Source organism: Habropoda laboriosa, unplaced genomic scaffold (assembly GCF_001263275.1).
Source record: "Habropoda laboriosa isolate 0110345459 unplaced genomic scaffold, ASM126327v1 scaffold648, whole genome shotgun sequence".
NCBI lineage: Eukaryota > Metazoa > Arthropoda > Insecta > Hymenoptera > Apidae > Habropoda > Habropoda laboriosa.
The window spans coordinates 1,075,829-1,089,920 of record NW_017100857.1 but is presented as its reverse complement, the minus strand read 5'-3'; the positions used below and the strand labels follow the sequence as shown (position 1 = coordinate 1,089,920).

Sequence of the window (14,092 nt, the reverse complement as noted above, 5' to 3'; positions counted from 1 at the left end):
CTGAGGTTATCCAAGAGTTCTATAAAGTATAACACAACATTAAACTTCTAATTATGCTGACTTATGTTGAATATTTTTCTATGATTATTAAATATAGCCTACACCTGATAATAAAGACAAATAGTGTAGTCTTTAATATATTACTTCAGTAAAAAGATACAGAAGTTGTCTAATAATGTTTAACTACAAGATCTGAGTACATTAATTTTGATTTCATGTGATGCAGTTCTTAAGTGATAGCATTTTATTTAATAAAAATAACAAATAATCGCATAACGATAACATTTGCTCTTTATTTGGTGTCGAACCAGCGTGCATAGTTTGTTTCAAAACAGCTTTTAGGTTATGTTTGGTATCTACAACAACGCCATGTTCTTTCCATAGTTTACATCGTGACGCCGATCAGCTGACGTCGTACTATACAAATATGTGTCGAATGACAGAAAAAAATACAACATAGAAATTAAAGCATTAAACAACGACGTATCATAATATAATTTAATAATATAAATATATAACGTTTCACAATAGCTTCATCTTTTATTTAAAATCATCATTATCTCGTTCACGAACGAGCATATGGAAATTGAACATAAACACTGCGTAATTTCTCGCATACTGGTATGCATATGTTTCCAAGAGAAACATCACGAAGGAATAATTCGTGAGGAATATCTTAAATAATTAAACTAGGTTAAATTGTAACTATCGATTAAGTCTGTCAAAACAGGTATAGGTCACGAGGTGGGACAGAGAAAGGTAGAATGCGCGGGAAACAGAGCGAGACACATGGTCCTTCCTGAAAATCGATCTGCTAGTTCTCTTCCTATATATACTCGACTACATAAAGCTACGCGATATCACAAAGCTATAATTCTCTTTTTACATATACGTACTTTGTTTTTCCGATGTCATGCTCAATCGTCCATTTGCTGGAATTAATTTTACGAACATTAATATGCACATGGATGTTACTACATGACGTGGCGCCACCAAATGGCCAATTTTCGATGTTTTTTCTAGCAACGTTTTTACCCATTCCCTCTCTAATACATTCGGTATTTCGTGGTCAGTTTCCCAGATTGTTTCAACGATCGTCGTCGATGCATTTTATCGTCCGCGTAATTGTTGCGTCATCTATACTATTTTTACTCGTACCTCGATTACTATTTTGCAATAGAAACAACAGTGGTCTATCAAGAATGAATATTGCTTATGGTTTCTCTATGATTCACAAGTGATATTCAACCGTTCGAACGATTGGCAACAAAGTATCCGTATCAAAACTGCCTTAACGCGCGCGAAGACTATAATTCGAAAGCAAAATTGGCGCGAACGCTTCCCTATGAATAATGCAATAGCCAGCCGGTGTGTGGTGCGCGTTCAGGTGAGTCGAATTGACTCACCTGGCCAAATATCAAGATGAATTGGGTCTCGATTGTATCTGACTGTACGAAGTGTCGCGTTGAATATTAATGTCGGTCTATTGCACGCATCGTACAGATAAGACCTGGCGTCAGTGTCTCGTTACAGCTAACGCCTTCGAACATACGGTTCATAGTAATGACAATGTGCTGTAACATTTTCCCAGTGTCAGTCCACACGTAACGAAGTGTTAGTAAATTCAGCCAGTGGCGTAACCAATTTTTATATCCATATGCTGCTCTTTCTATCACCTTCACCTAGTTACATATCGTATTCGTAACACGTGATACCGTTAAAAGAACCATACGACGTCAACCATTCGAGCGCGTCACAAGATAAAAAATTAAGATACTATGATAATGACCCGGAGTCGAGTGGGACTTTTGAAAAATATCCCAGCACTCGAAATTCAAATGGAAAGTGTCAAGTTATCTGAAATCTGTCTCGTCGTTCGCATAAGAATTATCGAAGCAATTTTACTCGAACGTCGAGTGCTAGGATACTTTCGCGTCATAACCCTCTACCATAGATACACGTATATACGTAGATAGAAACAACTTCGTTACAAAACACCTCGAAAGCTGTATCAACCAGTAGATTCAATTAAAAACAAACTGCACGTGGAAATCTCAATTGCAAACGAGGCTGCATCGTACCAGCAATAAATCCTTCAAATCTCACGCAACATTGCTCAAGTTATCGTCAGCGTTAACGGCATTGAATAGAAAGTCGACACAGAGTGTACACATTAACATGTACGAAACAGACGACCTGAGTTAACTAGCGAATTCTCATTGTTTCAACGTCCTTATTCTGTCTACTTAATGAAATTACGCTGAAATGAACGAAAATGAATAAAAAATTGCCTTTTTCCTCTGGAGGTAGGTCATCCTGGGAGTCATGATCGTGACAAGGATCCGGACTGGGCGCGCTCGTAGTTGTTCCGCCTTTTGTCCGACCTTCTCCTTCCACCGGTATCCACAGCTGCTGACCGGGGTAAATGAAAGTACTTCCGAGCCTGTTAAATTTGCTCAGCTCGGATGGCGTCGTGTCGAACCTCGCGGCCACCGACGTCAACGTGTCCCTGTCGCCCACCTGCGCAACACAGAAAACCAACACACAAATTACACGATTAGCCAAAGGGTAATTGACAGACAAGTCTAATAAGGAGACACGCGTTCTCCTCTATTGTTACGGGCGGGGTCTTTAGATCACTTTGTGCGCCGTCCTGCATCTTTCATGAGGCGCACAGAAATAGCCTTTGACGAGGGACAGACAATATTCACGGTACACGGTGCATGACAAAATTTCTAACGCTGTTGTGACAAATTTTTACCGAAATTCTAATCTCTGCGAATTTTCAGGTTATGTCGCTGCAACTTTTTAACGCTTGTATGTACAGGGTGTCTCATTTGCAAGGAACATATGAATTATTTTTGTTGGTGTTGGAAGTAAGAAAAAAATGATCAAGAGGAGTTTGTATGATTTTGAGACGTGCATCTGGTGATGGTGAAAGTCATCTCGATGATCATTCAAAGGTCATCGACATTTTTATTTAGCTATCAAGATAAGTTTAACGACCTATGACACTCTGAAATCACTGAACAATGTGAAAAGCATGAAAAAAAATATGGCTGACTGTGCAATGATGTTCAAAATGACATTGTGGGATTTTCTTTACCATAAACTCTTTTAATCGTGTTAGTAAGCAATAACCATTGTAAGAACCCTACTTATTATCTTACTATCCTATCTTATTATCTATTGAAAGTAGATAATCCATGGGTTTCAGGTAAGGAGCTTAACCTGTTACCAAAACCATAAAGCCATAAAACCATAAACGTGTTCAAATCAACATTTGGACATTCTAGAAATTTTAATTAATCTCGAGAAAACTATAAGATGGTAAATTGATCATTTTCAATCGAAGTACTCCTACCACTTTTTCATGATCGTTTTCACGTGCATTTAGGTGGACATTTCAGCGAGGCATCTAACTTTCACACCATCGTCCCTGGTGGTGAGCGCAGTCAACCCTAAATGCAAATCACTAGCCACCGTTGCGTGCGAATAATAGGTGGCGTGGTTCGTTGAATCGATACGGAATAGCCTGAAAGCCAATCAGGGATCATCGATCGACGAAGTGAGAGAGGCGTGCTTTGACGACCATACGTCTGGACGCGTCGTTGACGTGTCAGCAGGAGGTATAACGTCGGCTCGAAACCGGGCAAATATCGGTGAAACGCAATTTCACGGACTGATGCCGAAGCAATGTCATAAGCCGTATCTTGCGCCTCAATTTGCAAACGCTTCGATCATCCAGGATAGAAATCGTTCGTTGATAACGGTTTCATCTCGATCAAAACAGTATACGAATATCGTTGATCGTCGATAAGTTACGTTTAACAGGGGAAAACGACTTGGAGAATTTTTTAAATTGAAGTAAATGTGTGTTTCTAATGGGACGATAAATTTGGCTGTGGCTAGAGTTCATTGTAAATGGTCATCACTGAAAGGTGACTTAGAAATTTGTTTGGGTGAACCTTGCATAATTCCATATAACTTGGAATTTATCTGTATTTTATAAGTCTCATTTTATTTATTTATTGCTATACTGTTGCATTACATTGTTAAACTACTGCCAATTTTTTTATAACTATTAATCCCTGCTTCTGCCATCAAAATGTAAAATTGTAATTAACCATAATTGTTCTTCTCATGAATGAAGAAAAATTTGGTTACAGAGGTTAAAAAGAAATGTGTTTGGAAAATAAAGAATGAAGGCAGCAAAGTGTGAATTGTGAACGAATGAACTCTAACCTGTATTTACCTTAATTTATGTAATTTTTAATAATTAATAAATAAATAGAAACACAGTTTTTTCTGACTTCATTGTTGCCTATCATTTTCCTCTTTCTTATCCCACAACAGTGTCCCAGAGATTTACCGTGCAATGTATCACAGAGAGCTTTGTAACGTTAAAAAATTTTACAGAGAACCGTGTGTGTGTGTATGTACGCAACGGCTACGTCACAATACATTCTGAAACGGTACAGCGTAATGTGCAAGGCAGTTCCTGAAACGCAATACTACAATGTTCACGTAACGGTTCACTGCAAACGTCTGTGCAGTGGCACCGGTATCATCTTGCAAGGCTCCTGCGACGTTACGGTGCAACGTTCTGTGAAACGTTACCTGTCCCGGTGCACCGACAGCAGCCGCGTTTAACGTTTCGTTTCAGCCGGTTGTTGTTTCGTTCGTTCATTGTAAGGCAAGAAGAAGAAGAAGAAGAGGAGCTTGTCGAATGAAATTTCCGCTCGTTTCGTCATTTCAACTCGACTGATCTGATAAAAAAAATAATCATTCTCCTTACTTCTTGAAGGCGAGAAAAAAGGACTCGTCGGACGAAATGAATAAAAAATATTCATTCTTCGTTTCCTGAAAACTAAAACTTCTTCAAGAAGGGAGAATGGGCTTGTTAAATTAAATTTGAAACTCCTATGCTAACTTCTCTGATCCCATAAAAAATGATCATCTATTTAGGAAAAGGGAGAGTTTGTCTAATTAAATTTGTACTCCTTTCTCGTTTTACCTCCACTGATCCAATAAAAAGTAATTATCTATTTTTCATCTTTTCAAGGCGAAAATATCGTCAATGGAGTTAAGAAAAATACGCGAAAAGTATAAAACCCAATTCACGTAATTTTGTACAGTAGAAAAATTCGAAAAGAGCGACTTACAATTATCTGCGAATGATATCACTCAATGATATCTCGTACAAAGTACAAAAGTATTACGTTCATAAGAGAAAAAAAAAAAAAATAGTTAAAGAAGTAAGATGATGGGAATAAAAAGAATAATAGTAAGGATATTGCCAACATCCTCATTAAAATATCATCTTTCACTCGACCTGTCGAATTGGGCCATTATTACGCTCCCGTTTCCCTAACAATCCTATGTAGGTTCTCGCGATGGTCACCGGAACCATTAGGCTATTTGCATGATCCAGTAGAAACGGTGTGCAAGCAAGCAAGTAGAGAGATATCGGGTAACAGAAAATTGAATTCCTCGGAAGGAGGGCCTTGAAACTGGTCCCCGTTCGCTCCTATATTACGCCTCTTATGCAAATCCTTGTGCAACGACCTTTAACGTTGCCTGGCAGTCTAAGTGACCGTTCAACATTTTACAACAATGTATACTCGTTCGACAACGTTCAATTAACCAATCGACTGCTTCCAACGATAAGTATTATCATCGGTTACACGAATTTTACGCTGACACGTGATTAGGTTCGACGTGCTTAAGAGGGCAGAGAAATTCACGGAACTCTTGTTACTATGGAGTTTGTTGTGACTGGACGATTCGATTTTATCTTAGCGTTTGTTATCGTTGATAAGTAATTTTTCGGTTTCTGATTTTTTCACGTGCTTTTTTTGTGGGATACTGTGAAGTAATGGGTGACCCATGGTGGGTCACGCTTGTCTATTTGATCTGGAGTGACCCATGGTGGGTCACGGTATCATTTGAAAATTTTTTCGTTACATATGCTTGAATGACCCAAGGTGGGTCATGTCATTATTTGAAAATTTTTTGTCACCTATGTATGAATGACCCACGGTGGGTCACGTCGCGTATTTAATTATTTTTGTCATCTATGCAAGAACGATTCACAGTGGGTCACGTCTGTTTGATCTTTTTTGTCACCTATGTATGAATGACCCACGGTGGGTCACGTCCTGTATTTAATTCTTCTTATCATCTATGCAAGAGTGGGTCACGTCTATCTAACCTATTTTATCACCTACGTATAAATGACCCACGGTGGGTCACGTTGAGAAATAAGAGCATCACTCAATGACTCACCGGTGGGTCACACCGTCTCAAACATGTTAAGTAGGGGTGGTATTGTTGCTCGATCAGATTTAGTATACTACGTCTGACTATGACGCGACCCGATCTACTGGCCGGTTGAATTTAGATGAGCTGGCAGTGGGGATCACGCGCAGACTGTGCGTCTGACACTGACGCAACTGAATCTACTTCCGCGTGGGACGATTACACTCCATCAATAAATTCAATCGCAATTTTTTTTATTACTCCCATTGGAAACGTTACCTAACGGCATTATTGAATTTTTTTTTTTATGGAACTTGAAAGGTTCCGCTACGTTATTATACATGACAAAAATGCGTATCGCATGACAAAAAAAAACGAGCTCGTTTTGTTCTCAAATTGAATTTATCTATTTATCGCAACTGCGAATTTCTGAAATGTCAATTCTACTATTTACCTCGGAATTCTTTCTCGTTTGTTCACACTTTTAAACGCGCTTCTTTCCGTTTCAAAGAACCTTCACATATTGTTCGTTAAAGCACACCCTATATACAGCGTGTAATTGATACAGTTGTATAATTAATATCGCGTATTAAACAGCAGTACACGTTCCCTCGAAACGTCGTTTCTCGGCTATAGAACGTTTCTACAGACAAACACAGACCTTACCAGACGCTTAAAACGTATTTCGTGTTCCAGGGAAATTCATTAATTATTCCGCGCCACCTCGCCATCTCTTGCACTCACGCCTGATTGCTTCTTGTTCGTTCTTTCTGTATCCCATCTGAACCTCTTTCTCGATCCTCCGGGAACACTTTGCTCCCGGAGGAAACGTACGTTTACGGGGGAAATTAACGGCGTTCATATTGGAATCATATTTCTCTTTTAACGCGATACAACCCTCTGTTTCCTTGGCAAAATTTCAATAATAACTCTTGTTAACACGGATATCACGGCGTTTATCACGATCCTGTGGAACGAACAAATTTGCAGCGACGAATACGGTAGGAATTATTGATTTTCGTGGGGCTCGTGGTGGGGGTAAGTGACCTTGAGCGACGAATACCTCGGCTCAGGCTATAGCGGTGCTTCTCCGCCCGGAGGAAGCTTCCAGAACGTATTCTTGTGTCGTAAACTATTGAAGAGGGATGAACGAATATGTGTGTGTGTTTGTGAAGGATGTGTGCTCAGAAAAATTCGAGAGAAAGTCAGGAAAAAGTGATTATATACTTAAAACACATTTATCACCGTTGAAAATCACCGTTCTTCCCCATTTTCTCCTAATTTCCCACAGTATTAAAAATGACAGCGAACAAGTGAAGATTCTTAAAAAGAAAAGTGTCTAAAGTTAATCCACCACAGAGAAACTGACGCATCAAACAATATCCACGATTTCAATAGTTACTTTAACAGAAGAAAAAAAATGTCAGAGACGATTGCACGAGGATGAAATAGAATCGAACGGAGGAAAAGTTCGGCTGTGATAGCTCGTCGTTCGAGGTCAGTATTGGTTGATATCTCGGCTTCTGCCGAGAGAAGCGGAGAAGAAAGTCGCAGAAGTCGTCGTCGGTGCTCAAGGAAAGATCAGAGAGAGAGGAGGAAAAAAGCGAGGCTTGAAGTGGGATCGAACGACGGAGAGAAAAAAAGCGCGGAACGGGGTGATGAAGCTTTTAAGGCGCAGAAGAAGGACGGAGGAGGAGGGACGATATTTTGTAAAACGACGGAGCAAGAGGGCGAGTCGGCATTGTTTCAGTTTCTGCGTCTCTTACGCCAGTGGTTCTCAAATCACTTTTTCTTCTTTTTTTCGAAAGAAAAAAACCAGTTTTCTCTTTGAAAGAAGAGGAATCAAATTTACCTGGTCAATATTTGGAAAGGACGAATACTTGAGTTTCTGTCATCGTATTGACTTTGCGGTCTCTAAAACGGAGATGTTGCAACCTCCTGGAAAATTCATGATGCAAAATTTCTCTTTTTTTTTTAATTGTAATATAAATTTGGATCTCATTTTTTGAGGAACTTATAAAGATTGCAAGGAAGTTAAGTTTTATTACGACTTCATTCCAAACTTCAAATGCATTACAATTATGAATTATGAGCTTCTTTGGGGTTTTTGCAAATTTCTCTGTCCCTGATACTATTTTCAAAAATTCGATTTTCCCAAAGTGTTCTGCAGAAGTACGAACTTCTTTTGCTGCTTTCGTATACTAAATTCATCCTCAAAATTTATTTTAACAAAACACTCTACAGTAACCATAACTTTCGAGTACTATTTCTAAATATTAAATTTACCCCAAAATTCTACGAAATTTTCAATAAATTCTTTCTAACACGTTGACTGACATCACATGTTCTGCTCAGGGCGCCACGAAAGTCTTTTTATTATTCCAAGCATGTAATGGAAAAATGATAATAAATATGGTTATACAAGACAACATTCTTACCCATGGGGCGTTTATCTTTCTGGTGGTCACGGATAACACTCGACAACTATTTTGGAATATTTATTTACACCAGGGCCATCAAATATATCTATCCGAAGAAAATTACAACGTGAAATGCAAAGAGAGGAAGGGTCAGCACACCTGGTGCGAAAATTTTTGGAACAAAGATTGCTAAAAATCGGACCAAAGAGGTTACCACATACTGCCCAGATTGTATCGATCAGCCGCATCTATGTTTGCAATGCACCAGGGCCATCAAATATATCTATCCGAAGAAAATTACAACGTGAAATGCAAAGAGAGGAAGGGCCAGCACACCTGGTGCGAAAATTTTTGGAACAAAGATTGCTAAAAATCGGACCAAAAAGGTTACCACATACTGCCCAGATTGTATCGATCAGCCGCATCTATGTTTGCAATGTTTTAATACGATACACCTCTAGATGGAAGATTTGATAAAAGTTAATCTCTCATTTTTCATCTTCTAGTAAAACTTTTTAACTGTCGAATAGTACACATTTTATTTCAAAGTATTCTCTAATCAGCGACGATGTTCAAAATTCATTAACTATCAATGTTCGTTCAACTTTTACAATTATAAACATCGGAAGCCCTCCGGTCACCGCTGACCACCGTGGCGCTACAGGAGAAACAGTCTGCGGTCACATATGACCACCGTGGCAGTCAACGTGTTAAAGAGTGAATTTCACAAATCCACTTCAGGTTAACATTTCTCAACAACTGCGTAGAAACGAAGACTCGAATGAGAACCACTGGCACCCGGCTGTCGTCGAGAGGGAGAGCTATCCCGTTCACAAAAGATCGGGCAAGAAAGCTCCCGTTGTCCCGATTCTTCTTCCCTCTTTTCTTCTCTACGTAGCTGAGTTACCTTCGGTTCCACGTCTCTCCTCGCCAAGAGCTTCTTATTCAGGGTCGTCCGCCGCGTTTTCGCGGTTTACGTATTCGATAATAGCTCTCTCTCCTCTTTCTCTCTGTACAGCCTCGTCGTCGTTCCACATCTCTCTCGCTAACCCTTTTTACCCTCCTCCTTTCTTACTTTCTTTCTCCGCTATTTCTCTCTGTCTTTCACCGGCAGCGTGAGCAATTATCGTTCTTATCTCGCTGCGTGCCAGCTCGGAGACACCTCTGGATCTTATTACTCGGCGATAAGGCGTTACAGGTAACGAGACGAGAAAGAAATTTAATCATCCGTCAACGACCAGCGGTGCTCTTTGATCGTCGTCTTCTTCCATCTTTCTTTTTTTTCTTCAGCGATTGAACAATTCCACGATTAACTCTGGATCGCTGACTTGGGAACTATAGAGCCCCGCGGCACCTTATTTTATTCTTTATTACGGATTTGTTCATTTTTAATTTTATCTTTTTATTGTGGATTTATTGAGTTTTTCTGGAAATTCGAACTTTTGTGACAGAGGAAATGTGAAAAGCGTAATCTTCCAACAAGAAAATCAGTTTCATTGCTGCCGATGTAACGTGAATATAAATGTAACTATTGTACACAAAAACTTGGATCATTTTTTTATAATTTAAAACAAATCGCTCTTGAAGTGGTTGAGCAAAAATATAAATATTAATTTTCATTTTAATTTTGTTTCAAAGTGCACTTGAAAGAGCGTGATTTCTACTTTTAAACAAAACTACACAAAATATTTAGAAAACAACACAATCAAAATTTCCCAACAATTTCCTTCCACGCAAATAACTCACAATTCAATCACCTGTAATAAAAACCTCGTTCTCCTTCAAAGTATAATTCACCCTAATCTAACACCCGTTATACAGGTCACCGAACAATCCAAACAACAAAAAATTCCGATAAAATCACCAATAAATAGAAGAAATATTCCAAACGACGGAAAAAAGAATTCGCTAACGAGAATCTCTCCCTGTCTCTCCCCTCAGCCGCTCTCTCCCCCAGTTTTTCCGAGCGTGAACGAATCCTTCGTTCCAACTGGCAGAGGACTTTTTTAATGAAACCTCCTTCGCTGCACTTTTCTTCGATACCAGGGTTCGTACTTCATTACCCATAGCTCGAAGAGACTTTTACGAACCTCCGCTGAAAAGGGAGCTTTTTTCCCTACCACGACAGTCATCGTCGTTTGCGCACGTTTCTCGAGTCGAACATCGAGTCAGAGAAAATTCTCCACGATGAGGGGGGAGAAAAAAGTGGCGGAGAAAAGCAAAGTGGTGACACCGTTTTCCAAGATGACGAAGATCCCTTCTTCTTGGAATGGGTTGCTTCAAAGAGGTGTCTTTTGAAGGAAGATTTCGAAGTGCCTTCAAACACGACTCTGAACTCTTTAGAACGATCCTTTGTGGATAACGAACAGCTCTCGATCGTCGCGATTTGAAACGTAGCTCGTTAGAGAGGGAGGAATCGAGGGAAAATTCGCCGGGTGATTTTTAATTGAAATTTTAGACGGAAGGGTTGAGAGTGTAGAGATTGGAGCTGGTGAGAATGTGGTTCCTTTTACAGTGTTTAGTAGGACGTGTGGAGATCTGGGGGAAGAGTTGGAACGTTTAGAAGCTCTGGATTTGCGCGAGTGTCTCAATTAGCCAGGCTGAGTTCAACGATTTCAGCTTGACGTTACGGAGTGCTGGATTTATGGGACGTGTGATGTGGATTAAAGCGACGTTTGAACGTGTGGGGTTTGTCGCAGAGAGTCACTTGGGGTTTCTTCAAATTTTCGGGAACGAGAATTTGTGAGATCTTTGGAATCGTTGGAGCAGTGTGAATTATAAATTTGTAAAATTGAATCGAACCAGCGAATTCCCAGAAAAGAGGATCCTGAGTTCTAAAAATTTAGAATTTCCTCAGAAAATAAAGAATCTCCAAAATTTTTGGTTCCATCAGAAAGTAAAGAGTAACCAAAATTCTTGGGATTTTCCTCAAGTATGGAAAATTTCTCAAACAGTTGCAAATAATGAAACACTGGATTTTTGAAATTTTTAGGGTCCTTGGAACCTCCGCACTTCACAGAAACTCCAGATCACTCTGAATCTCTAAAATTTCCGAGATTAACCGGATGCACCAAATTCTAAATTTCCCAAATTTTCAGAATGCGATCGAGGCACCGAGTTCTGAACTTGGCAAAAATTTCCAGCATGGGATTGCAGGAGGTGGTCTAATGAACTTTACTCAAATCAGGATGTCGCGCAAAGTAGTTTATTTCGGACTCTTCGGCGTCCGTCTACTACCGAAGCTAAGAACGGACTCCCGTCGAATGGCAAAGATATATCGCTGGGCCGAACCGGGTCTGGTGTTTGTCACTCGCCAAGAGGCGCAGGCCAAACCATAAACCGTCCCAAAATGCCTACAGAATCGAAGTCCCAAATTCCAAACTTTCAGAATTCAATCGAAATTTGCACAATCGAATTCTGAACATCCCAAATACGTCCAGAATCGAACTCTCAACTTCCGAAATTTCCACAATCCCCAGAAAACACCGAATTCCGAAAGATTTGCAGCGGAAGTGCGTTGCAATAGCGCAACAAGGAGTAAATAAATCGACGAACGATGTACAAAGGGGTTGGAAAGCAGACAGAAAAAGCCTAGCCTAATCGTCCACGGTCCACAGAACGACGATTACACGGAGAACGCTCGGATTATAGGGCAATTATGGTCGTTGCAGTACCGTTGCGCCAGGATAATGGAAAGATCCGGCGGATCGAAACGTGGCGCATGGAAACTTTCTATAACGGTTCCAGTCTCTCTGGATCTCGCCCGCAGAGCCGTGTGTTTATGTAACGACTTACGTGCTCGTTACATGCGGCCATCGATATTAAATTGCTACCTCGGCAATTGTTAGTGGCTCGCGAACCACAGCAATTTCATCGGTGATTCAGATTTTCCAACGAGTATGGTGCCTCCAATTTCTCACATTTTTACTTTTCACAAATTCCACAGGGAAAAAGCTGAAGTTTATTCCATGAAAAAAATTCAAGCTTTTCATTCAGTTTTATCTAACCTAAGGAAACAATTCCCAAATTTCTCCTTTTTAACCTATTTCCTATCGCCAAGCGCGGACTATTCCGCGAGCCGCGACTTTCATTTATCACCGGACGCGGAATATTCCGCGAACCATCAGTAGTAATAGACTACAGTAAGAATATGGGTGGATCGGTGTTGCCGGTGATACGGGCCAACTGTCAGTTGAACGTTGATGTCTGAACTCAGTAGCATAGGTAGAGTCGTGATGCAAATGGGTTAGTGTCTTTTGTTTAAAAATTTTCAGTTTTAAGGCTTCCTCTTCAGTGTGTGCTTGGTATTCTGAATTATTCTAGGACTGGGCAACATTTGTACAGTGATACAAAATTTTATACAATGGTTCCTTATTGTCGTGGTGTCAAGGCAATTTTTTAAATTTCCTTTAGACGCTTTAATTTCAATTTTTGAATTTTTTAACACTATGCCGTTCGCACGGGTAATCCGGATTCTTTCGTTTGGCGCCGGCAGGACTGGTTCAGATCTTTTCGCCTGTCGCCGGGGGTTTTTCGAGATTTTCGGGAGATCATAAATTGTCCCTCCATTTTCACAAAATTTCGAGGATATATGTAAATAAATGCAAAATTTTATTTTTTTATTTATGCAAATTTTTCTTTTTATTCGTCTGTGCGATAGCTTCCCATGGGACACCAACGTGGTGTCACCGGCATTTGTTCGATAGCTTTGCGCGGGGCATCAACGTGGTGTCACCGGCATTTGTCCGATAATTTTCGTAGGGCACCAATGTGGTGCCACCGGACGGCATAGTGTTAAGATAGACAGTGGATCAGGAAAATTACAATACTCCTGAATAAACAACCAATCACATTCAAATATCACTCACTCATTAGCGTTAATTTCACCAAAGTGAAGAAACTAATTTCATCAAAGTGACAAAATTAATTTCACCAAAGCGTAGAAATTGAAAAATACTCTAACCACTGAGAGAAAAAAGGAAGAAGAAATTCCCCGAAATTTTCACTTAAAACCACCATAATTTTCAAACTTCCCTTCACCATGCCTCTATTCTTAGAAATATCATCAAGAGAAAGTGTAAGAGAGGCGTCCAGAGAACTTGTCTAACATTTAGCATCCGAATACGACGTACTCCTATAGGTGCAACGTGTGTACAGGTAAGACACGTCGTCGTCGACTCGGTTTCATGAAAACGCGCATGCAGGTTGAACGAAACGCAAGTCTGTACGCACCGCTAAATTACCCAAGGCACTTGGACTCTCGTTGCGTAATCGCTCGCTTATGCTTTCTTGAGCGTGCACATATGTGTGTACTTATATACATATATATATATATGTAGGCCTTTCGCAAATGGACGATGCTCACTTTCTCGACGAGCACAGTATGTACATGCACGTCGCGGGGTAATCGA

General features: G+C 40.0%; 1 protein-coding gene across 1 annotated transcript in view; it reads right to left on the bottom strand.

The window, feature by feature from the left end:
- LOC108577372 overlaps positions 1-14,092 on the bottom strand; it is a 78,174-nt gene that overhangs the window by 274 nt on the left and 63,808 nt on the right. The window contains exons 5-6 of the mRNA XM_017940512.1: positions 2,292-2,520; positions 3-19 (exon numbers count right to left, since the gene is read on the bottom strand). Coding sequence (XP_017796001.1) covers positions 3-19; positions 2,292-2,520 — 246 coding nt within the window. The remainder of the gene's footprint in view (positions 1-2; positions 20-2,291; positions 2,521-14,092) is intronic.